The 24,045-nt window shown below is 38.4% G+C and overlaps 1 protein-coding gene across 10 annotated transcripts in view; it reads left to right on the forward strand.

Moving 5' to 3' along the window:
• Positions 1 to 438: 438 nt before the first annotated feature.
• The window catches only part of LOC137284591 (calcium/calmodulin-dependent protein kinase type II subunit delta-like), a 122,510-nt gene continuing 98,903 nt past the window's right edge, over positions 439 to 24,045 (forward strand). For 5 of the 10 annotated variants that reach the window (XM_067816464.1, XM_067816463.1, XM_067816466.1 and 2 more), the window contains exons 1-3: positions 439 to 587; positions 896 to 990; positions 16,783 to 16,842. In XM_067816464.1, coding sequence (XP_067672565.1) covers positions 439 to 587; positions 896 to 990; positions 16,783 to 16,842 — 304 coding nt within the window. The remainder of the gene's footprint in view (positions 588 to 895; positions 991 to 16,782; positions 16,843 to 24,045) is intronic. The other 5 variants (XM_067816470.1, XM_067816473.1, XM_067816472.1 and 2 more) reach the window with 2 other exon arrangements.

Consider the following 24,045-nt stretch of genomic DNA (forward strand, 5'->3'; position numbering starts at 1 on the left):
AATCGAGCTTTTTGGTTCTGTTTGAGAGAATCAATGTGACAGATATGATCAATGTTTTAACCCAGAAGGTACCAGCAAGTGTTCTGGATTGAAACCAATTTAACTATTTCATATATTACTGAAAATTGTTACCATTGGGATATTACAACCCATTACATAATTTTGAATAAAATGTTACTTCAAGTATTATTTAAATGTGCAAAAAATAAGACTAAAATGACAAGCTGTGTCTGGTTATAATATATTCCTGGGGAGTGTTTTCAGTTGCATAGAGTCATTACAATTGCTGTTTAAGACTTTATGTGTCTTGACATAAACTGAACGATTGAGAAGCGTACGGCCGATTCATGTGAAAACATTGTCCTCGAATAACACTTGAATTGTGGCACAGTTTATCTTGTAATAATCAACATACGAGCTCCCTAAATCTCATAACTTATGGCCCAGCGTCTGATCTCGCAACATACCGAGCACCTGCGAGAAAAGCCGAGAGCCTGCTTACCGAGTCATTTAGCATTCAACATGGCGTCGCTGACATCCACAGCCAAATTCAGTGATATATACGAATTGAAAGAAGAATTGGGGAAGTAAGTAACGACGTTTGATGAGTTTCAACTTCAATAGATTCCAATTCTGATGAATATCGCGCTTGGATTAAGCGAGATTCCGAGAGCGGAGTGATAGAAAGACGAGTCACGGATTACGCCAGTTCGCCCGATATTGCTTTGACAGGAAAACCGAAGCAACGCATCTCGGCACGAGTATCGCTTTGCCTCTCAGTGTACACTGCATTTATTTGTGTAAATCTGCTGCATTTTGTGTGTGTCCCGTGTTTGCATATATCTACAGTATCTACGTGTGAGGATATATCTACAGTATTTCTATTTCTTCGCAGGGGTGCGTTTTCTATCGTGAGAAGATGCGTGCAGAAAGCCACAGGTCTAGAGTTCGCTGCAAAAATAATTAATACCAAGAAATTATCTGCAAGAGGTATGTATTTTCCATGTGAAGAACTGGCAGGAATGTTTCGTCTAGAATGGTATGAACTGTGTACAGAGATGCACTGTTAACGTTGTTGGAGAGGGGAAGTAAGACCTGGGAAACAGGGAAGTACAAGGGAAAGTATTTAGTGTGTATGGTACACATGAGTGGGTAGACAGGCCTTGCTCACATTCTTTAAACCCCACTCCCAGGGAATTCTTGTTCAGAAACATGTATCCATCTTGTTATGGTTGTTTGATAAATACGCTGTGCTACAGTCCCCCAATGTGATATTGGGCCCATCTCGGCATAGCCTGACAGCCAGCTGTCAAAATAATTAAATATTAAAATATATTTTAAAACCTGGTATCTCATATTATTTTGATTTTGAATGCAGTGGTTTTGATAGAATACTGTTATTGTGTTTGGGGCTATTGTCTTAATTGCAGTTAATGTGATACATTTGTCCATGCCAGACCTGTATAATTAATGAAGCCTCATAACAAATGGCTCACAGTGCATGTAGGAGGTTCATGGTGTTACAAAATTAAACTGATTAAAGAAGTGAATAATGAGCTGCAGGTATCAAATTGTCGTGTATAAGTGTGAACTGACACTAGGCGATGTAGTGAGTATGAATGCTGGTGGAGGCATGGTCATTCCTCTGGCATCGAAGTAACTTGTCATGGATTCACGTGATATTGATCGTAAATTCGCCATGCTCTTGCTGGCCGTGATATATTCGTATGTTAATGTCGCCGATGTATCTAGCCATAATTGTGTTTGTCTAGCTATACACAATGTTTGCCTCATGCTGTATGTCTCTGTTTTCACATTTCTGCTTCCATGCTTAGGTGTCTGGAAACAAATGACAATAGCCAGTGTTTATTTCCTTTTCTGACCTTAAAATACAATCATGAGAATACTTTTGCTGCCTGGGACTGGGTGAGCTTGGCTCTAGTTGTGGTGAAATTGACTATTTTTTTGTGCAGAATAGACATATGTAAAACCTTTCAGTGATTATAATCAGATTGATTATCAAAGACCATTGTTAAAAAAAGTGTCAGTATTGTGAGTGGTTAAAAGCATTTTCATCCATTTTGCCTCAAATTGATTTCTAAAAGGAGACAATGCTTGGCATGGTCTTGTCACATGTGTTCATACTGATTAATAGCAGTATAGGTTACGCATATTTTTATGGCAGTATGTATTTATATTAAATTGACAATATGCTAATACGTAGTGTACAAATGGTTATGTGTACTAATAATATATTATTACAATTGGTATTAAAAGTGTTGGAACAATCTATTGAGGATGAGAATAACTTGTCAGCTGATGCTTTATGTAGACAGGCATGAGAATATATGGGCTGTCTCAAGATAGGTGTTTAATGACTTCTACAGCCCCACGACATGCTTAGCTAACCCCCTTTGATGGTGTAGTTGATTAGTGTAAATCTGGCTTGACAAATAAACATTGCTACAAGTCTGTCCCGTCTCAAATTGGTTACATATATATGGGCATGCTGTGTTCTCCCTAGATGCTGCTTTTCTGATCAATCTGACTTATTTTGATGTGAAACTGCTTCATTGCATACATGCTTGTTTAAATGTCTCGTAGAACAAGCATCAATGATAGGATTAGTTTAGTGATACAATGCCATGTATTTGTTTCTTTGTGTTGCAACAATGTTCTCCAAGTCCAAGTTGCACTGTCTTTGCTGAATTAACTATCATCTGTAGTAAAACAAAGTGTGTACATGTTGATCAGTGCTATTTAGTGACAATGTATTTGGTATGTATTAATGATATCACTTGTAACTGCTTTGGGAATATGTTGGTCTGTTTTCAAGATATGATATTTTGGACATGCTAGGTCATTTCATTTTTATATCATTTATAGTTTGTCATCATGACTTTGGTCATTGAAAAGAATAGTAGAAAAGAAGAGAAAACTAGTCGTTGTGTTCAGGCAGGGGAGTCTTGATAATTGGTTTGAAGTCAGTTCATGTAGACTTTGATATTAAAAAGTTATTTTGACAGAATCAGTCTTTGCTAAATTATGGCTGCTATGCTAGTCTGAAATCAAACACCACACTGTTTATTTTATTGTACTGTCATTTTTTCTCTCATTCTGCTTACTCTTCAAGTTAAAGAGAAATAAGGGGTGGCAACTTAACTGTTTGTCAGTGTCAAAATACCTTGTTCTCAGAGAACCTGAGAAACAATGAGTGTATGTCAGGGTTTAAAAAACCAAATAACATTATTTATTTGACATGTTGAGTGTCCTGGAATAAATTCTTTAATTCTGTGTCATCTTCCCTTAGGAGGAAAGGTTTCATATCTTGAAACTGTGTCTGAAAAATGTTTTCTGTCTTTGGCAAAAATCCTCCATCTCCCAGCATGGCCAGAATATCAAATAATCACTGAATGTTCCTTGTCTGCTCCAATAATTTACCTCTCCTTTCACACTCAGTTGACATTTACAATAATGGTTTTCCCTGAAGTTTAAGTACATTTAATTGTCAGGGTCGTGCCTATTATGTCCCTATCATTATATGTTACCAAATATTATGGCACTGATCACAAGAATCATGGCAGATATTTCCTTTGCCTATTGGTACAACATAGATAATGGTATTGACAATAAGTGTTTTTGAAGTGAAATATCTCATTGTGAAAGTATTAGGCGACAATATTAGGTTGTTCACTGAAACATTAAAGACAACTAAGGCAAGTTGTCCGACTCCTGATTTTGTACTGGGAGTTGGTTTGTAGGCAGTATATTGATTAGTTGATAAAACACATTCTTACCGGTTGATATTAGTCATAATGTACACATATTGTATTAGTTGTCTACTGGCCACGATGTAAACAACAAACAACACAAGCGAGCACCACACAATCACACACTGGTAAAGAGAAGACTGTGTTTCAGCTTGTTATTTGTGAAAAATTACATTGTTAGCATCAGAAAAAACATTCTTTAATATCCATAGAAACAGATACCCTTTGGCCTACATGCAACACAGTGGTGAAGGTTATTTACATGTACGGATGTCTGATATTGTTGGTACCAGCTGTCAGTGAACAATGTGAAATATTTTCTTGCTATCCTTATTTCATTATGAATGATAAAGCCTGTGACAGGAGTTTGAGCTTGCCTGTAAACTGGGTATGGTCAATGAACCAGAGTTCTGTCTTGCAGAAGCTGCATATGAGGATAGATTAAGTCGGTAAGTTTATAGTGGTACAGCATACTGGTTAATACACAGACAGTTAGTTTACAAGCAATGACTGAACTCTTGGGAAAACATCACAGACAGTTTGCCGTAAAGAAGCCTCTGTATCGACCTTCAGAAATAACATCTATGGTATAACTAAGGAGGAGAAGGCCATCCTGGGGTCGCTCTGACCATGCAAACAATGGAAAGGTATTGTGGAAATGTGTAGTTGAATACATTTCATATCACACACCTCGTATTGTGTTACATCATTCTGTTCAACTTCACACCTACTTTACCTTGGACATCTGGGTAATTTGATTGGATGGTTATTTCAACACAGTGTCATTAGAATCCAGTTCAAGCAGTAGCTCTGTTAGGAAACAGGTCTAGGGTATGTGTCATAACATATATAGGATATGCTGTAAAGTTAGGGATGGCTGTATACGGTCCATTATTATGTCTCTCCTAAGCTTTTCAACTGATGGGGCAGTGGGGTAGCCTAGTGGTTAAGCATTTTCTCCTCGTGCTGAGGACCCAGGTTCAATTCCCCACATAGGCACAATGTGTGGAACCTATTTCTGGTGTCCTCCATCATGGTATTGCTGGGGTATTGCTAAAAGCAGCATAAAGCCCAGCTCACTCACTCCCAACTGATGAAGAGAAGGCATCAAAAGTATGGATATTGTTTTGTACTATACCCAGCTGTTACTTTCATGAATTCCTGGCAGTGTAGTAATAACACTATATGTAACACTGTCTCAGGAAGTCCAAATATTTTTCAGATTTATGTTGCTTTGTAGACACTGAATGCATTACTTAGTGGGAAACATTTCAAAAGGTTTTTGTGTTTGTTTATTAGGTATTAGCTTCAGGGGATCATTGGCCTTCTTAGTGCAATGCATCATAGGACACGGTAATGGACAAATTATCAACATTATAATATTAGCAGAGTGGGACTAACTTCGCCAGTTGCAATTAATCATAAACATTGAAGATATCTTTTATACTGTGACTTCACACAGAAACATGCTGGTCAAAGGTACTATAGAGAATTGAATAAATCATTACTTTTATGTATATTTTATCAGCATGTATAAATATAACTAATAAGAGGTTTTCTTATGCTTTCCAAATGTCAAAGGTAAAGTATTTCTCATTAACTCCCAAGACTATATAAACTTGAACATGATAAATTATCTTTGTCAATGATAAATGCTGTGATTATCCACAGGAAAGTTAGCATGTTTTTTTCATAATGTACTCTTTAGACTTAGTAACACACTCACGAGATTAGTCATTATGTTACAGTTATTTGTATGTATAAGCACATAAGTGGTTGGGTTTATTTTGTTGATGGATCCGTTGACAGACTGTTTTTCACAAATGGTTCTTTACATTGTATTGATCAAATAGCTGTGGCTGTCAAATCCACTATTCATGTTATATGGGGAGGTTGTTTTTACTTTTTCAAGGCTTGTTGAGCATCAGTTTGACACATTTCATCGATAATTCCTGCTACTTGCAAGATTAAAAACTACCCAAACAACTTTGTACCTTGATGGTATTGATTTTCTAGCTTTTTGTCATTTTCTGTCATGGTTTTTAATGTAATAGGTTTGACAGGCATTTTCTTGGGAAGAAATTTTGAAATCTTCCCCTCTTTGATGTGAGCATCCGTCTACTGTTTAAGCTGGTGCCATTCCTTAGATGTGGAGTTAGGCCTGGAAGCAAAGCACATTGTCAGGGGGCACTGTATAGCTGCAGGATATTTTCAGCATTTAGAGAGGTTTGATACTAATCTAGAAATATATCACAGCAGTCCAAGGTCATAGGTTTTGAGCATGTCTGTGTGACCAGCCCTTTAGACAAATGGACCACCTTCCTATCCTAATATATCTGGAAGCGATAGGTAAATAGGTAAGTGATTTGCCTGCCATGACAAAATATGTGTTCAGATCTTCTTTGAATATACAGTGTTTGTGAGGTCCATTTGACATGTCCCCTGTCAAATTGCTAAAATATTGTCAAAGCTGCATAAATCCAAACTCAAAACTGTATGCATCATCAAGAAAGTTTGGAGACAGTTTATCTCCCCAAATGTCTTGTTCTTCCCCGTTTCATGGAATTTATGAGAAGAATGGATGATTGAAGAAATCTCAATGAACTCACCTTTCTGAAAGAAATGTGTATAATCTTAAACAAAACTTGCTTAAACTCATTAAAAACTTGTCTGCATAAACTTGTGGTGAGGCAGATGTAAACAGTTTTGGAAACCAAAACCTTTCATTCCCACTTGCTTGTGTGTTAAATCATTCAGTATGTAGGTAGCCCTGAATCTACTGTAAGGAGGCAGGCATGTCTACAGCAGTGTTTAGTCTTGAAGCGGTCGGAGCAGGTTATGGTTGTCACTGGATGGGGTTAGGTCAGGAGAGTCAAGCGCTGATCACAGGTACTCAAAGTGAGGGAGTGGGTTTAGTTTTACACCACACTCGGCAATATTCCAGCTATATGGCAGCGGTCTGTAAATAATCAAGGCTGGACCAGACAATCCAGTGATCAACAGTAGGAACATATGAACATTGATCTGCAGAATTGGAATCGGTCGATGACGTGCCAACGAAGTCAGCAAGCCTGACCACACCCACACCCCCCCCCCCCCCCGACATATTTACTCCCCTGTCAGAATATTAACTACATTCTTTATGATACTTTTTTCAAGTTATTCTTCACTCCAGTTTGCAGAAAGCATTTTTTTCTGCAAAAAGTTAAAACTGACCAATTAAGATGACTTAAGTTATTGTGTGTGTGGATGATATTTTTATTGTAACTAAAGGATGTATTCTCTCTTACAAAATAAATCAGGTCTAGTTTGATTTTCAGACATATTTTCCCAACCACCTGAAGTAAATAGGTTTGAATCAGAGATGGTACTTAAACAATTACTTGGAGGGGTGACACTAATGTCAATATCTTGTACAAATGGTCGTAACCACGGTTTCAAGATCCGTGTCAGGAAGATCAATATTGTTTGCTCTTTTTCAAATCAGCAGTGTAGTCATCTGAACCATGTTGAAATAAGATATTTTCATCTTCGCAGAATTATAGCAATAATCTTGTCAATCTGGCACAAAAAATCCATTTATTTTGTTTCAGTGTTGAATGAATGTAGGATAAGAGGATAAGGCTGGTGTTTGGTTTGTTACTTTGCATGCTTAATGATACAAAAGTGGTTGGAGCATCTTTGGTCATGTGAAGGAAGCTCCATTGATTGACAATTCTGGTTGTGATGATGACCTTGAGCAAGAGCTGGCTTGGCCTTGTTACTTCACTGGCAGATGGGTTGTTTGATGTATTATCTCAGGTGGGAGATACCTCAAAACCTTTCATCCTTTCAGGACACATTCTCTGGCAATGTCATGACCATCGGTGGTCTCCAGCTCGCTAGAAATATGGCTCTGGATGTGGGGAGCCGGAAAGCAACATAACCCAATTTGTGGTCATCTGTTTATCACAGGCTTAATTTTGAAAGACAGCCATTCTGAAGCAGCTTTATCCCCTAGATACTATGTCCATGAGGAACCACAGAATTCGATTTCTGGGCTGTATTTGGCCTTGGACGCATTTGTTATCAAGCAAATTGTTCAATTACATAAGCTCTTCTGTGGCTTGAGAGTCTTTGTTTCTGATGCTTTGAGGTTTGGTGCTCGATGATGTATTGTGGTTTCATATTTATGTAACATTGTTTGTGTATCTTTGCTTTGTTTTGTCTGCAGAAAGCATTTCTACCTAGAGATAGTAACAAGGTACTGTATGGGTGTAGTAACGTGGTGAGCTTTTTATGAATGTGGAATGGATATTTGCAGCAGGAAATGACCAACAACATGTTAGCCATTCTTACTGAAATTCATTTTGTCATTCAGTGTGGGGAAACGTGGTTAAAACCCATGCAGCCATGGAGCATCTTCATTCCACTAATATACACAGTGAACATGTTGAACACATCTCCAGATGTTGGTGACTGGAATCTTCAGCAGTCTTGTCCTAGGACCAGAAGTTAAGAGGCTATCATGTGCTGAAGAATATTAGGATAGCAATGCCTCAGCTTGAAGCTTTTTTGGCATATTTACCCAGGGAATATTGTGCATCAGATTAAGAATAACTTTTAAGCAGTTGCTTGCTTTTAATACCTCAAAGACCTTTACCTTTATTCAAGGAGCAACACATTGACATCCAGGTTAGAATAGGTCTTCAGCAACCCATACGTGTTGTAAGAAGTGACTAACAAGGTGGGGTGGTCATTGTGTCCCAATTGCATGGATTGATGCTCATGCTGTTGTCCACTGGATCATCTAGGCCAGACCCTGTTATTTACAGACCAGTGCCACCTAGTTGGAATATTGCTGGGTGTGGCGTTGAACAATAAACCAACCAGCCACCATAGTTCTGTGACTATTTTTGACCAGAATTATGAGGTGGAAACAGATGAACCAAGAATTGACAGTTTTAGAAATGTGGCTTTGTAAAGACTCCATTGACAATGAAGGCTATCAGCTAATAAATATGTGCACAGAAAATATGTTCAAGGACATGATGATGTCTATTTATTGACCAGCATCCTGTCTGAATAGCTCCATCATGTTGGCATGAAATCGTGAAAAGTATGGCAATGATAGTTCTGGTTTGTATCGGCAGCCAAGGTGTGTTGCGGTTACTAAGAATCAATACAGGTTTAATGTTTTATGGTTGAAGGTAGACACTACTGTGCTGCTAGTCACTTGCTTCGACCTTCACCTTGCTTCTGTGCTATAATGTGCTGGTGCAGTGACGTCTTTCTACGAAGCCATTATTATTCATTTGTTCTTCGTAAACAATTTACTGGCTGAAGTCTTTTGATTCCGGATCATGTTAAGTATTGATTATGTGTGTCAGCAATTTCAGCTGGATTGAGACACAGCAGTATTGCCCTGAAAGATGCTCTCAATTGGAATGAAATGAAACACATCTGGCAATACTAATGCAGACCTGGACTGGAATCCTGTAAAAAAATGATGATTAATGTATTTTATAAGAGAAAAATAGTCATGTTGCTGTTGACATCTGCATTGCAGTAGCATTGTGTGCAGGTATTGCATGCCAGGATCTAGTTGTTATGGGTGTAAGTCAAGGGGGAAGGAAGCTGTAGGACTATGTCTCTTTGTGCCAGCCACCCCACTTTATGTCTTATTTTTCTGTGCCACCTCAACTCAAACATGTCCATCTGCATAGCAAACCAGTTCTTTCATGTAAGGTCAAAAGATTGCATGGCTTTATGTTTACATAATATTGAGGGCTTGTCCTTCCTTTTGGGCAAAAAGCAGGTGTAAACTAGTTTTTTTCTAATAATGGTAGCTATGCCCCTGACAGCCTTTTTTCAAGATCTTTCCACCCTTTCTAGCAAATGAGCAGTCCCTTTGTTAAATATTGTTCTTTATGTTAGGGGTGATAATGATGTGTTATGTCCAGAATCAAAGATATTTTCCTTGTCCAAATCTGATTAAAAACGTTTTGATTCATTGAATTATTTCAGAACACTTTCCCAGTAGATTTCCCGTTTATTAACACTTGCTGTGATTGAAAGAGCCATGACAGACCTCTTTCTTTCAGTGAATAATTGGTTTCATGCATGTAGGAATTTTAAATATTTTACTCAGTGGAGTTAACAGACTGTTTAAGATCACAATATTTACCATTGTTAATTGACGTTACACATTCTGTTTGAATTCCGTGGCATTATGCAATGTGTGCAAGCTGTGATCACAGTGATTCAGTATAATGAGCAAAGCATGCTGGGAGAATACGCTGTTTCTGCAGGTTCATGTTCCTTGTAGAGAGTTCTCTATTCCTGAACAATAACTTCAATACAGGTGGCACTGACTCACATGTGGCACAGCAAGCTTTCTTGTCTACCTTCAGGAGTATTATTAGCACTCAAATATATTATTTAACAAACATTGAATAAGCGTAACAACTTTTTATCATATGAAGCATATGCCTTTGATGGTTATAGTGAATGCAAGACTGACGGACCACTCATAACATACAGGATACAGACCTTCAGTGATAAGACAAGGCTGCTCAATCATGTCAAAGACAGTCTTCGTAATTATACAGTGGCTATCAACCCACTTTCACATTTCACAATATATAATTATATTGGTTTTGCAGTTGATGAACATTTTAAGGCACACATTGATGTCATTCAGTGTCTTAGCACTGGATTCATAACAAAATATAGATAGGATAAGGTATTTATTGTGCGAACATTCCATGCAGTGTCAGTATTCTATTAAAGGTCACATGCAACCAAAAAATCAATTATAATTAAAACACAATTATGACTTATTCATGACATATAATATATGTTGCTGCTTGTAAAAATACAAATAAACAAAATTTTAAGCGTGCAATCACCATTCAAAAGGGCAATATTTTGTACTTGGCCCTTCTTCCCTCGAAACAAAGCCCTAGACCGAACCCAGTCATAGCGGGTGGTGTGCATTCAATCGTAACGCCTGCTTCCGATTGGCCGGTTCATTTGCTGATACGCTCAGGGCTCATTGTGTGTACGAAAGATAATCTGTTTGATGGGCATATTAGAAGTATGGTGAGTCACAAGAAAGTAAGATTCTTTATGGAGAACGACTTCTTTTATTGTACTTGATGGGTCGTTTCAGTAGAGTAGATTATTTACTTGTTTGTGTACACAACCAAAGTTAGACTTCTGCTCATGACATCATACTCCGGGCATGCATACTGTTTCAAGGTTCGTGAACGTATTCACTGCGCATGCGTTTGGGCACAGCGCAGCTACAGAAACCTCTTTTTCCCCCAGTGCTGGGGGAAATTTAGTGAATCGTTTGTACTCTGATTTCGCGGGCTTTTTTTCACCGCATTGTTCTTTTAAACTTTATAGGTTGAATTGGCATTTTTGAAGATATGTTTCAGTAAGTGCAATCCGAAAGGTATCAGAATCTGCAAAGTTGTGTTTTACGTTGCATGTGACCTTTAACTACAATGATATGCTCGTTCCAAAAGAGCAACTTAAGCACTGTTCACTATCTTGGTTAATCGGTGGATGATTTTGGTGTCTTTATCTACATTTGGGGCCAGTTTTTACATTTGTATTTTGTATCTTCTACACTGTCTTTCCACTGCTTGTCCATTGTTTTCTTCCTCAACGTGTGACTTCCCTCTTGGGTACAATTTAGTCTGACCCAATTATTGGTGTCCAAATACTATCATTACCCCATAATTGCTGCCACAGTTTCACAACCAGTCACCAACATTGTCTTCAATGAGGCATTCCATCAGTGGTTGAACTGTAGCAGTATGTGGACACATCAACACGACTCACAAGTTGCCTGGGGCTCAGATTAGGTGATGCAGTAGCAGGTGCTTGGAAGTTGCCTGTGATGTTTGCAGAAAAGCCCTGTTCAGAGGATCAGGTGTCTCCTATACAGCTGGCCTTGGACTCCCACCTTCCTTCACTAGGGGACTGACCTGTGAGATATCTCTAACATGGATAGGTATTACTATCTTTGGCCATTTATGTTTTCAATCGTGCTAGAAATGGTAGAGGATTTGAGTAATCAGTATTGGTGTATTTTAGTCCTCCTTAATGAGAGAAGTTCATTATTAATGGTTTGGTGGAGTAATTTGTATTCATTACCAAGCAAGGGATGACCTGTGAACTAAATGGAAGTCATGTGTCTTAATGAAGATGAAGTGGCCAGATATTCAGGGTGCTTGTCAGGCCTTCTCACTTTTAAATGGTTGCAAATGAACAATACCAGTGCATCACCGGTCCCTTGAGTTAAAAATATTTTGGCAGCTCAAGAGGAAAAAAGTGAGACACTATGTTTTTTTTTTCCTTCTCTGAGATTTGTGCTACAGTTAGAATCAGATTTGTGCTACAGTTAGAATCAGATTGACCATAGCAGATTGCAGCTCTTCTTGGCAAATAAGTGTCTATTCATGTCATGTGGTATAACACTGCAGGAAATTGAGATAATTTGAATTGATAAACAATCAAACAAGTAAAAGGTGCCTGTTCATGTGTTTACGATGAATGTATAGAGGTAGGACATTATCCTTCAGTACATATTTCCTGTGGAAACCAGTATTGGTTAATATTCAACTGTAGATGTATTAAAATGTTGCCAATAGTACTGTCCGTTAAACCCAGTTATAAGCCTTTTGGAGTCACCATGGGATTAGTGTGTTTATTCCACAGTTTTATCTCACCTTGAGTCATTATGTAGATTTTTCTACAGAGTGTGAACCAAGATACCAACAGAAGTGACCTAGATGATACGAGAATGTCATGTTTGTAGAAGTAACAGTAAACATACTCTCTCTCAGATTTGTCTGTTGATAATTTTATGGTATGTTTGCACTGCCCCAGTGACTAGGTCTTCATTGTGAGATGCAAGATAAAAGGTTCCCTGTGTTGAAAATAAACATACCATATAAAGTAGGTTTTGTCACAAGGAGTACACAGTTTGTACGTTGTAGTTGTGTACTGTGATAGAGGTGCATATTGCATGTGGATCTGTGAAAAGTGTAAGTGACAGCCATTGAATTAAATGCATGTGTGATGATACTTGTTTGACAACTATTTAACTGTGTCAAAAAGGATACTAGTGTTTATATGAAGGGTGTGTGTGAAATACTCCAGTGACATGAGAGTTGGTTTATTATCACTGTACCACTGATATGAATGATAGCAACTGACCTAAGTGAAGATAGAATGCTAAGTGTTTTCATGTAGCAGCATTATTCTGGATGAATGGCATGTCACGAACTCAAGTAGCCTGATTGTCAACGATGATTTTCCAGTTATCCAAACAGAACTATGTCTTATTGTCAAGTTTACAACAATTACATGGGTATAGATTAACTCCTTGGCAAATGCTACGTTGTGCATGCAACCCTTTCCGTGGTGTCATAACCTTTTACCAGTCTGCATGTATTAATGTGGTTGACATGGTTGGCCCTGGAGCTGTGACGACTGCTGCCGTCGTGTCAGATTGTCATGGTGGAATCAACAAATACCAGATTCACCCAGAAGTTTGTTCTGAGTCTCAGGCCTACCATGTCCTTGCTTCAGTCATTCTCTGAAGATGAGGAGGTTTGTTCTGAAAAACATAGTTAGGTGTATTCAGAGGATGAAAGCAATCACTACAGACTAGAAATATTATATTATCTAGAGGAGAGGTATGCCTGTGGTAATAGCGATATCATCCTTACTAAGTGATATGTTGATGTATCACTGGCAGCAGTGTAAACATGAACATCAGTGCCAGGGAATAACCAGCCTCCATATCCTCTGTAATAGAATAAACAGTGATTAAACAATGAATAGTAAGGTAGCACACTGACAATACATCATAAGTAGAGACCATACAGTATCTTCAGTGCTTTATCATAGGATTTTGAATGTGAAACCAACTGATAAGCTGAGGAATTCTAATCTTGGCAGTATGAATGGTTATACAGGGTCCTCATGAGAATTGTGTGTCTTGAATGGTTCCGGTGTTATTGCTGATTATTATATGTTTTGTGAATATAAATAATCAAGATCCCAAGGAAGCGGTATCTTGGTGTGCAAGTTTTGTTTTGTAAGTTTTCTGAAGGGCTGTGTTTTTAGGGCTAGAATTGCACACTTGAATTCAGGCTTGCTGACTTATTTGACACGTCGTCATGTCCCAGTTGGATACATCAATGCTCATGCTAGTGATGACAGGATTGTCTGGTCTGGATTGAATCATTTATGGACCACCTCTGTATTGTTAAATATTGGTGAATGTGGCAGTATACAACTGACCAGTCAACTTTGGTTGTTATGCGATGATAACAATAGCTCAATCACTGTTAGGTATGCAGCTCACTCTCATACATAGTACCAACTGTCGTGATCCACTTGCTCTGGGTGGGGATGCTTGTATAGTAAGACTACATTGTAGTGTAGCACAGTAAGACCATTACAATGAGTGTGACAGGGCAAGTGCTGCTGCCATCTGTGGTATACTGATTGATATTATATACTGTACATGACAAGTGTCCAATACAAATAGGAAATCAAAATATTTTACATGAATATGTGAGGCTTTGAAAATTAGACAGTTGCAGTGAATGAACATTTCTAAACTTTTCTTTAGGAAGATAAATATTTAAGATATGTCATGTTGGAATGTTTGTGACAAATAATTGTGTCTATTGATTGCTTCAGAAGTACAATACAATAGTTATAATTTTTTTTGCTGTGTTTTCATATTGCCTGATAATGTCTTTTTTATGGGTAAGAAATTGACTTCTGCTAGTGTTATTTCTTTGTGTTCTTCTTCAAATGACCCTTGAATATCTATGTTACAATTGGTCTTCAGCAGCCTCTGCTTGTCATAAGAGACAACTAACAGGATCAGTTGGTCATTTTTGCTGCCTAGATTGATGAATATCTTCATTATTCCAGTGGTGACTCCAACTGGATTATCTGCTGAACAATAAGACTTGATTATTTACAGGTAGCTGTCAAACATCTGGAAGAGTGTTTAGTGCATAGTGAACATGGTGAACAAACAAACAGAAGACTTTATGAAAGATATGTAATATGTAGAAGTAAAGCTACATGACATTAGTGTAAAGGATACGAGCATCTATCTCAGACTTTGTTAGCAGATCCTTTGAGAAGAGGCCTTTCCTGCGAGAACCACTACAGTGTTATAGAAGCTGCATGCTTTATCTTTACCATAATACTGGAATAAAAGGAAGTCAAATTTAATCTCCTTGCGCTATTAGCCACTTTGTTGTAGCACGAGTTTAATAATGCATGGATATGACACAACATTTGGGCTAGAAACTGAAGTCCTGGTGATTAGTTCTACACAGTAGAAGGAAAATAGGTTTGAATTGAATTAAATATGTTAATGCATGTATTGATTGCCCTCAAGTAATGCAAATATCTGCCTGAAGAGACACCTGTTGTGACTCCTGGTGTTTAAAGGCCAAGTAGACCAATTAAGCATTTAGCTTTGTTTGCCTTGAGTGTAGATAATGAACAGTGACAGACATTTTAGGATAGAACAGGCCTTTAGCACCCATCCTTGGTGCTTCCTCAGATGATGATGCTTCTGAATGTGTGCCGTGACTGATGAAGTGACAACTTTCCCAGATACTTGGATGTTTCCTCAAGTAGTCAGTCATAGGTTTGATTGTACTTCTGTATTTCAACATTTGCCAGTTTCCAGGATATGACTTAGTTTATTGGTTACAACAGTCACTCACTCGTCAAGTTTCATGTTTGATACAAACTGTTACATGTTATACACAGACCATTATATCAGTGTTGCAATAAACTAATCATAATGATCCTCAGGAAGTGGGCTGAAGTCTTTATTCACCCACCTGCCTCCATTGTGCTGTGGATAGATTGTTTGCCCAGCAGTGTCATAAAACAGAGTGGTCGGCTTGGAATCTGTATGCTGAGTACTGTTCATGGCTAGTCTGATGCATGGGATTGTGTGGGCTGGCAATTGTGAACTGGTCTTGTCTGGGCTAGTACAGACACATGCTACACTATAAGTGTGTTGTCATACAAGTGTAAGAATGTAACTTGCAGCAGTGAACTCCATTTCTCCTCACCTGTATTCATGCATAGGTTTATTCTTCATCCATCGGCTGCAGCAGATGCTGTTTCAAGTTTTCTTTAGTCCTGTTGGGGTGGGTCACCAGCAATAGATGCTGATCCTCAGGTGAAGCTTGTACATAAGGTAGTCAGACCCAGCAACTGGGTTACATGTCATCACATCCCATTGGTGTGGACTGTTGGTGATGATATCACTCACTTGAAGCTGCATGAAAGCACACAACATACTGGCACAACACACAGACTGAAACCATTCTGTCAGTACAGGAACAACGAGAGACGAAACTAGGCTGTGAGAGGCTAAACTGATCCTTGTTTCCTGACAGTCTCTACTGATCCATGAAGGACTAGACTGATCCTTGATTCCTGACAGTCTCTACTGATCCATGAAAGATCAGTGAAAAACTAGACTGATTCATAAGAGAATAAACTGATCCATGAATCAATACTGATCCATGTGAAACTAAACTAATCTTTTCATTACTTATCAGTGTGGGATTAAACTGATCCGTGAGAGACTAGGCTGATCCACAAGAGGCTGTACTGATCTATTATCCTTGAGACTAAACTGATCCTTTGTTTACTAAACTGATCCAAGTGTGACTAAACATGTATTGTTTAGTAAACTGATCCTTGAACTATGAGTGATTAAACTCATCCATGGGAGGCTAGACTGATACGATCTTTAGTAAACTGATCCTTGATCTCTGACTGATTAAACTGATCCATGAGAGGCTAGACTGATCCTACTTTTGCATAGGGATCTGTTGATCCAGTGAACCACCTTGTCCAAGAAACTGCTCTACACAATTCATGTCCTGTTCACTACCCAGTTTTATGAATACCGTTATCAAACATGGTATAACCCACATATTTTGTCTGTTTCCAGATCACCAGAAATTGGAAAGAGAAGCCAGGATTTGTAGGTTGTTAAAGCATCCCAATATAGGTGAGTCTCACATATTTGCTGTTACACTGTATAATACATGTAGTAGTTTATGTTTATCAGGTGAATTGACACCTTCTGCTATTCAAAATGTTCTGAACATCTCTGCATAACTGTCTAAACACAACTGACAAGTGCTCAACTTCAGTGCCTGTTGGTGTTATGGTGCTATGGTGTTATATGGTCCCCTACTGGTGTTCAAAATATTACATGGAATATTGTTCTTTAATTGTTTTCAACAGATCTAATGTTAGCCTCTACACAGGGGAATCAGTATTATGAAGAATGTATCAATCAGAAGTATCTGATGGTGAGGTATTGAAGTGTTGCAGCGTTCATAGAGCAAGGTCATTTTAAGTCATTTTACACTCTGAATTGTCAATCATTTCTCATGAATGTCTGGGAACAGTAAATGCATAACACACCACAATAAATTGGAAGTACTGGCACATAACTAATTAAAATAAAGGAAGATTAGTTGTAACTGACACAGCATCTGTGAGAAGCTTCTTACTTCTGATAAATCACTGCCGTATACTTACACTGATGAGACCTGGAACTAGTCAGATCGTAATGTTAGCTGTGGAAACAAATGTTAAGATTGATGTGATGAGATGGAGGTCAGACGCCACATGTAGGATGTACTCTCTGGAAACAGGTTAAGTGTTTGTTGTTGACAATTTCTCTGTACATTTCCTACATGTCTCACAAAATAGGATGTCCGGTGGGTTAGTCTAGTGATTAAAATGATATTTCATCTGAAGACCTGGGTTTGATTCCTCACATGGGTACAGTGTGTGAAGCTGATTTCTGGTGTCCTGTCGTGATATTGCTGGTACATTGCTAAAAGTGGTGCAAGACCAAAACAACTCACACATAATATTAATGTCAGTACATTGGTACGAGTCAGTGTGGCAGCTGAGCTGATTGAAAAGTTAGCAAGGTGGGCTCCTAGTACAACAAACCATAGGTCTTTGCCCACATCATGTGATTGCCTGGTTCAGGCCTGATGATTTACAAGCCTCTATGTGATACTTAATCTCTCACTTTATTGAGATGAATGAGCGATGCAAATGATGCCCGCGGTGACCAAGACTCTTGTACATGTATTTCTTTTACAAATATTCATGGTTGTGGTAATTTAGCTGACAAATTTAGTTCCCTGACTGGAATGGATTTACCACACATTTTCTAAACCCAAACAGTTATTATTCATCAAGAATCTTTCACAATATGGTTTGGAATCTGAAACAAAGAACCTTTGGTCTGTAACCAAGGAGGGGTGGGTTATGCTAGAGGTGAACCCCACGTGCACAATGTGTGAAACTCGTATCTAGTGTCCCCAGCTATGTTATTGCTGGAATATGGCTAAAAACAGTAGTATAATAAAGTCACTCACTCATTCTAACCAAGGACGGTGCATTCAGACAGAGATCGTGTCAGTATCTTGTGATTAATGCTATCAGTGCAGCAATACACCCTGGGATGTAGGCAGTGATAGGTCCAGCCAGCAGTTATTGATACATTGAACACACTGAATGATGCTATTAGTGCAGCAGTACACCCTGGGATGTAGGCAGTGATAGGTCCAGGGAGCAGTTATTGATACATTGAACACACTGAATGATGCTTTCAGTGCAGCAATACACCCTGGGATGTAGGCAGTGATAAGTCCAGGGAGCAGTTATTGATACATTGAACACACTGAATGATGCTATCAGTGCAGCAATACACCCTGGGATGTAGGCAGTGATAAGTTCAGGGAGCAGTTATTGATACATTGAACACACTGAATGATGCTATCAGTGCAGCAATACACCCTGGGATGTAGGCAGTGATAAGCCCAGGGAGCAGGTATTGATACATTGAACACACTGAATGATGCTTTCAGTGCAGCAATACACCCTGGGATGTAGGCAGTGATAAGCCCAGGGAGCAGTTAGTGATACATTGAACACACTGAATGATGCTATCAGTGCAGCAATACACCCTGGGATGTAGGCAGTGATAAGTCCAGGGAGCAGTTATTGATACATTGAACACACTGAATGATGCTTTCAGTGCAGCAATACACCCTGGGATGTAGGCAGTGATAAGTCCAGGGAGCAGTTATTGATACATTGAACACACTGAATGATGCTTTCAGTGCAGCAATACACCCTGGGATGTAGGCAGTGATAAGCCCAGGGAGCAGTTATTGATACATTGAACACAATTAGTGTTTTCATCACTCACAGAATCCCAGATTAGGAAAACTGTGATTGACAATATTGCCATCTCCAGTAAGACTTGCCTTTGGTTATGGATGAAATGGGAATAATCACCTTACAATGCAATGTCTTGTGAGAAAATGAGAAAGAATACTTGATCCTTGCCTCATCACTTCCATGACTTTGTTGAGAGACATGACTTGGTTGTGTTGTTCACTGATTGCTCCCTGTGATAGTTAGCAGACTTTGAATATGCAGATCACAGTATGCTCATTGCACGTGAACATATGTCAGTGTTTCCATAATCCCTTTGCCTTTTGGCTATGGACAAATACAGTTTCACTGTATATTACTTAAGGACTGACCAGTTAACATCTCAGGGTTTGCCTGTTTTGTAATGTTTTGATTGATGTAGGTTGAGGAGTAAGATCAGATGAGGAAAGATATAGGCTGACGAGTGATCAAGAATATTATAAGAGAATGATGTGTAAATCTTGTAATGGAAAGGGAAAGAAAGGCAAGTGTAATAGCAACATGGACAATGTAGTTGCTTGCCCTATGCCTGTCGGCTTAGGCGATCAGTCACAGACATTTCAGAACAGACAGCAGTAGATGTCACAGGCCATCAGTACCTGTAGGTATGCTGAATGTTGCAGCCAGCACCAACAACAAGGGATAAACAGGCTATCCCAGTCTTAAATGACAGAGGTACTGTGTGGCCACTGGCTGCAAGGATTGGGAATGGTCTGTCAGGCTGCTTTTGTGTAATGATTGATTGGTCAAGATGCTGAATATGTTATTGTGGTATATATAAGTCTTGAAATTTCCAAAAGGAATTAGGTCTCAGTGTGTTTTAAGAACATTTTTAAGACAGCACTACAAGATATGTTTTGTTTTCTCTCAACACAAAACACATTTCCAGAATGCCCTGCATACCCACAGGACAATTTCATCTTTTCCATGAACCAATGTCTAACATAGACAGGGCTCAGATTATATCTTTCAGGCGATATTGATTGCGATATGTAATTGTTTCCTGTCTGTTAATAAGGACTTACAGCTCACATTATATGGTTAAGAGTGAGAATGTGGTTCTGTCCAGTTTGTGTGGCAAAGAGGGTACATGTCCAGCTTAGGGTTCAGGGACCAGTTCCAGGTCTTACCAACGTAAATATAAAGCAGTGATTTATCAGAAGTAAGTGAGAAACTTCTCACAGATGCTGTGTCAGTTACAAATAATCTTCCTTTATTAGTTATGTGCCAGTATTTCCAATTTATGATGTTATGCTTTGATTGTTACCAGACATGTCAAGAGAAATGATTGAAAATTTGGTGTGTAAAATCATTCTATATGACCTTCAGTGTTGCTGTATGAACGCTGCAAGATTTAAATACCTCACCATCAGTTCTGATTGATAGTGTCTTCATAATACTGATTCCCCTGTGTACTCTGTTGAAGCATCGTCATAGCAACCATGAAAGGCCTGCTCTACATCTCACTGATTCCACGTCTCATTCATTATTGATATGAAATGAAATCCCCCAGTCAAATTCCTCAAAACCTGAAGTAGTAGTCTGGATGAAAATAACCTACAAACAGTGTATCCTTCAAAGAGATCTTCGTTTAGACATTCAGCTTGTGTAGCCAGTAAAGCCTTCACGAAGGAGGGGATATTCTTGGGTTTCTGTTGATAGACTGCTGTACTAGTTGATGGCAGAAACAGGAGTCTATTGATCCTTAGTGGAGAGGTATCACAAATGGCAACTAAGAAATAAATTTATTGCCTTTTTCAATGCCTTTTTTATGTGCTGGTATATGATATCTTGGGGGAAATCAACAATCATCTGTACATCCTCAGGATGTGAAATATACTCTTCAAAACAAGTAGGGGAACTGTACTTTCAATGTATGATTGTCAAAATTGGGAGGTAAATCGGATTGAATATAAGTTGATACAATAGTAATGGATGTTTTGAGAATGCATCGCCACATGGATTTCATTCAAAGCAAAGCTGTTCGTTCAGTTATCACATGCACAGATGCAAGAAAATTATTGAAAGAAAATGATCTACAGTGATATATCGTCCTGCCTGAAAAATGTCAAGATTCATAATAACACCCCATGCATGTGTATGAGGCACCCACGTTAAGCATGTGCTTCCCATGCATTGTGCTTGTGTGTGGTGATACCATGAAATGATGCTGCATGCACAAGATGAATGTCATTGTAATGTTCCTCAATGGGTTTTCTTTCTACCAGACTTCAAAGTTCAGGTTCCACTACTTTTTTTTTAAGAGTATGTGTAAACTGGAGGATGTGAGATACAGGATCTTTGATGCTGGATGTATAACACAGGGCATGTGATACAGTGTGTATAATACAGGGTGTGCAGTACAGTGTGTGTAAGACAGGGTATGTGATACAGTATATATAATACAGGATCTGTGATACAGTATATATAATACAAGGTATGTCATACAGTATATTTAATACAGGGTATGTCATTCAGTATGTATAATACAGGGTATGTCATACAGTATATATAATACAGGGTATGTCATACAGTATATATTATACAAGGTGGGAGATACAGTATGTGATTATACAAGGTGGGAGATACAGTATGTGATACAGTATGTATTATACAAGGTGTGCCATGCAGTGTGTATAATCAATCATGTGATACAGTATGTATAATACAGGATCTGTGATACAGTATGTATAATACAGTTATGTGATACAGTATATATAACACAGGATGTGTGATACAGCACAGGATGTAACACAGGTTGTAAATTGATTATGTTAAGTTGGATAGAAATGTTATATTTATCAGTCAATTTCAGTTTTTGATACAGAACATATTTTCATATGTCAGTGCTGACCTCTGCCTTTGCCACATGCCTTTCTCTGCTGACAATACACCCATATGAGCTGCAGAAGCAGTGGGTACAGAGGGCTCCCATTACGAATGTCAAGGTCGTCACAGGAACGATGAAGGTTTAGTCAAGTAGTGAAACGGTCTAGCTTAGATTGGATGGTTTACTTGTAATTTTTTCAAGAATATGGTACAATGGGTATTGTTGTGCATCCACCACTATTCTTGTTCATGCTGGTTGCACATCTCAGATGTAAGCAAAATGAATGATATTCCGTCAGGATAAGAACTGAAGAAAACAGTATGATAATATAGTAGGGTGATAAAAATGTGTTTAGTATCATACCTGGTATGTATTTTTCATATTTCTACATTACCATGGAACACATGTTCATGTATGATGCACACAAATGCATGATGAGGCCATGTTATGTTAACAGATATATCCCAGACATGTAGTATAGTTACATATGCTTTTGTGATTGGTGATAAGCATAGTTGTTTGCCTACTCTTAAATGTAAAATCTGTAGCCTGATTGTTTTGCTTTGCTGTAATGTTCCAGTGTCTGTAGAACTGTGAGAGTGTCCGCTCATTTATTGATTTCCTGTAATCTGATTGGCTGAATGTGCCAGCCACACTGTCTTCACCCTTGTACCTTTGGATGCCGTGTATCCCCAGCTTTTCCCTCACAGTTCAGGTGCCTTAAATATGGCAGCTCAATCGCTAAATTTTTGTAATTACTAGATCTAATAATATGGATTTTGCTGTTGCCATGGGAACTATAATCTGTGCAGAGGAATTTTGTTGTTGTTGTTCCACATGTTAATTTTTGTGCTAGAGGGGCTGGTAAGGAGGATGGTGGGTGCTTTTGTTGTGTTTTCCAACATGATGCCAAATGTTTTTACAATAATGCTTCCTGAATTGCGGCCATTAGCCCCAAGGCTAAATGATACATGCATGAACACAAGAGGCAGGCCCACAATTACAAAATTAATTGTTTATTTTATTCAACTGAGCTGATGTGTGGTGAACATAAGAGTCAACAGTGCATCCAAACTTGTAATGTAACCGTTGTGTAAGTATATATATGAGGGATCCTTCAAAGAAAGTCCATGTACCCATATGTTTACTTAGGAGGATAATTTACAGTGAAAGTCAAGATAACTCGCCTAAGGAAAACTCAACTCATTACTCCTTCTTGAAAGATATGTCCTTGTTTTGTTATGACATAGTTATGTCCCCAAATACTGTCTTCCTGGAACATGATGTGCGAAAAAAACATCCTTGTGATGAGATATTTTCATTCCATTACTGTGTATGTGACCCGTGAAAAGATATTTCCTGTGGTAATCTCACCCTGATCTCATATTGTTTTAAAACTGTTCACCTTAATTTGTGAGATACAGATCAATTTGAGCACTCTTTTAAGTCTCCAAAGCCTTAATGTTTAAGTTCCTTGTTTTCCCACATGTTCATCTATCAGCCATGGTGGTGTCTAGAGTATGAGCTCCAGGTCTCCAGACAGAAGCTCAGACGCTGATGAACAATATCAAAACCCCATCGCTTATCATATTGGTGCTTCTTTAATGAGCAGAGAGTTGTTGTTTTGTTGTCCTTGTGATTTGCCAAAGGGTGACATTTCAGAACTGGCCCCTCAGAGACAGAGGCCAGACCAATACGTCTTTGGGCAAGCCTCAACCAGGACACAGTTAATCAATACCTGCAAAGCAGAGGCCAAGTGTTCTCTCAGAATAGAACTGAGGTTATGCTACAGAACTCAAATGCAGCTGTTCTGTTCAATTCTTTGTATGTTTTCAACATAAATGCCCTTCACAGTAACAAGTCATGGATAGTATTTCTTTTATAACATATGTCACAGGACATGCATAAAGGCGTTCAGAATTAACTGGAAATTAGAATTCGGGATTTTTAATTGTCCCAAGTAGAAGATTTTCTATTCATCTATAATGACCTGATGTTCCTAGGGGGTTCCATGAACAGGCTAGATTAAAGTCAGCTGAAATATTGCTCCCTTCCATTCAGATTGATATATTGCAATCTTATTGCCTAAATATATTTTGTGAATCATCCTGCACAGTAAATGTCCTCACATGT

The sequence above is a fragment of the Haliotis asinina genome, chromosome 5 (assembly GCF_037392515.1).
Source record: "Haliotis asinina isolate JCU_RB_2024 chromosome 5, JCU_Hal_asi_v2, whole genome shotgun sequence".
NCBI lineage: Eukaryota > Metazoa > Mollusca > Gastropoda > Lepetellida > Haliotidae > Haliotis > Haliotis asinina.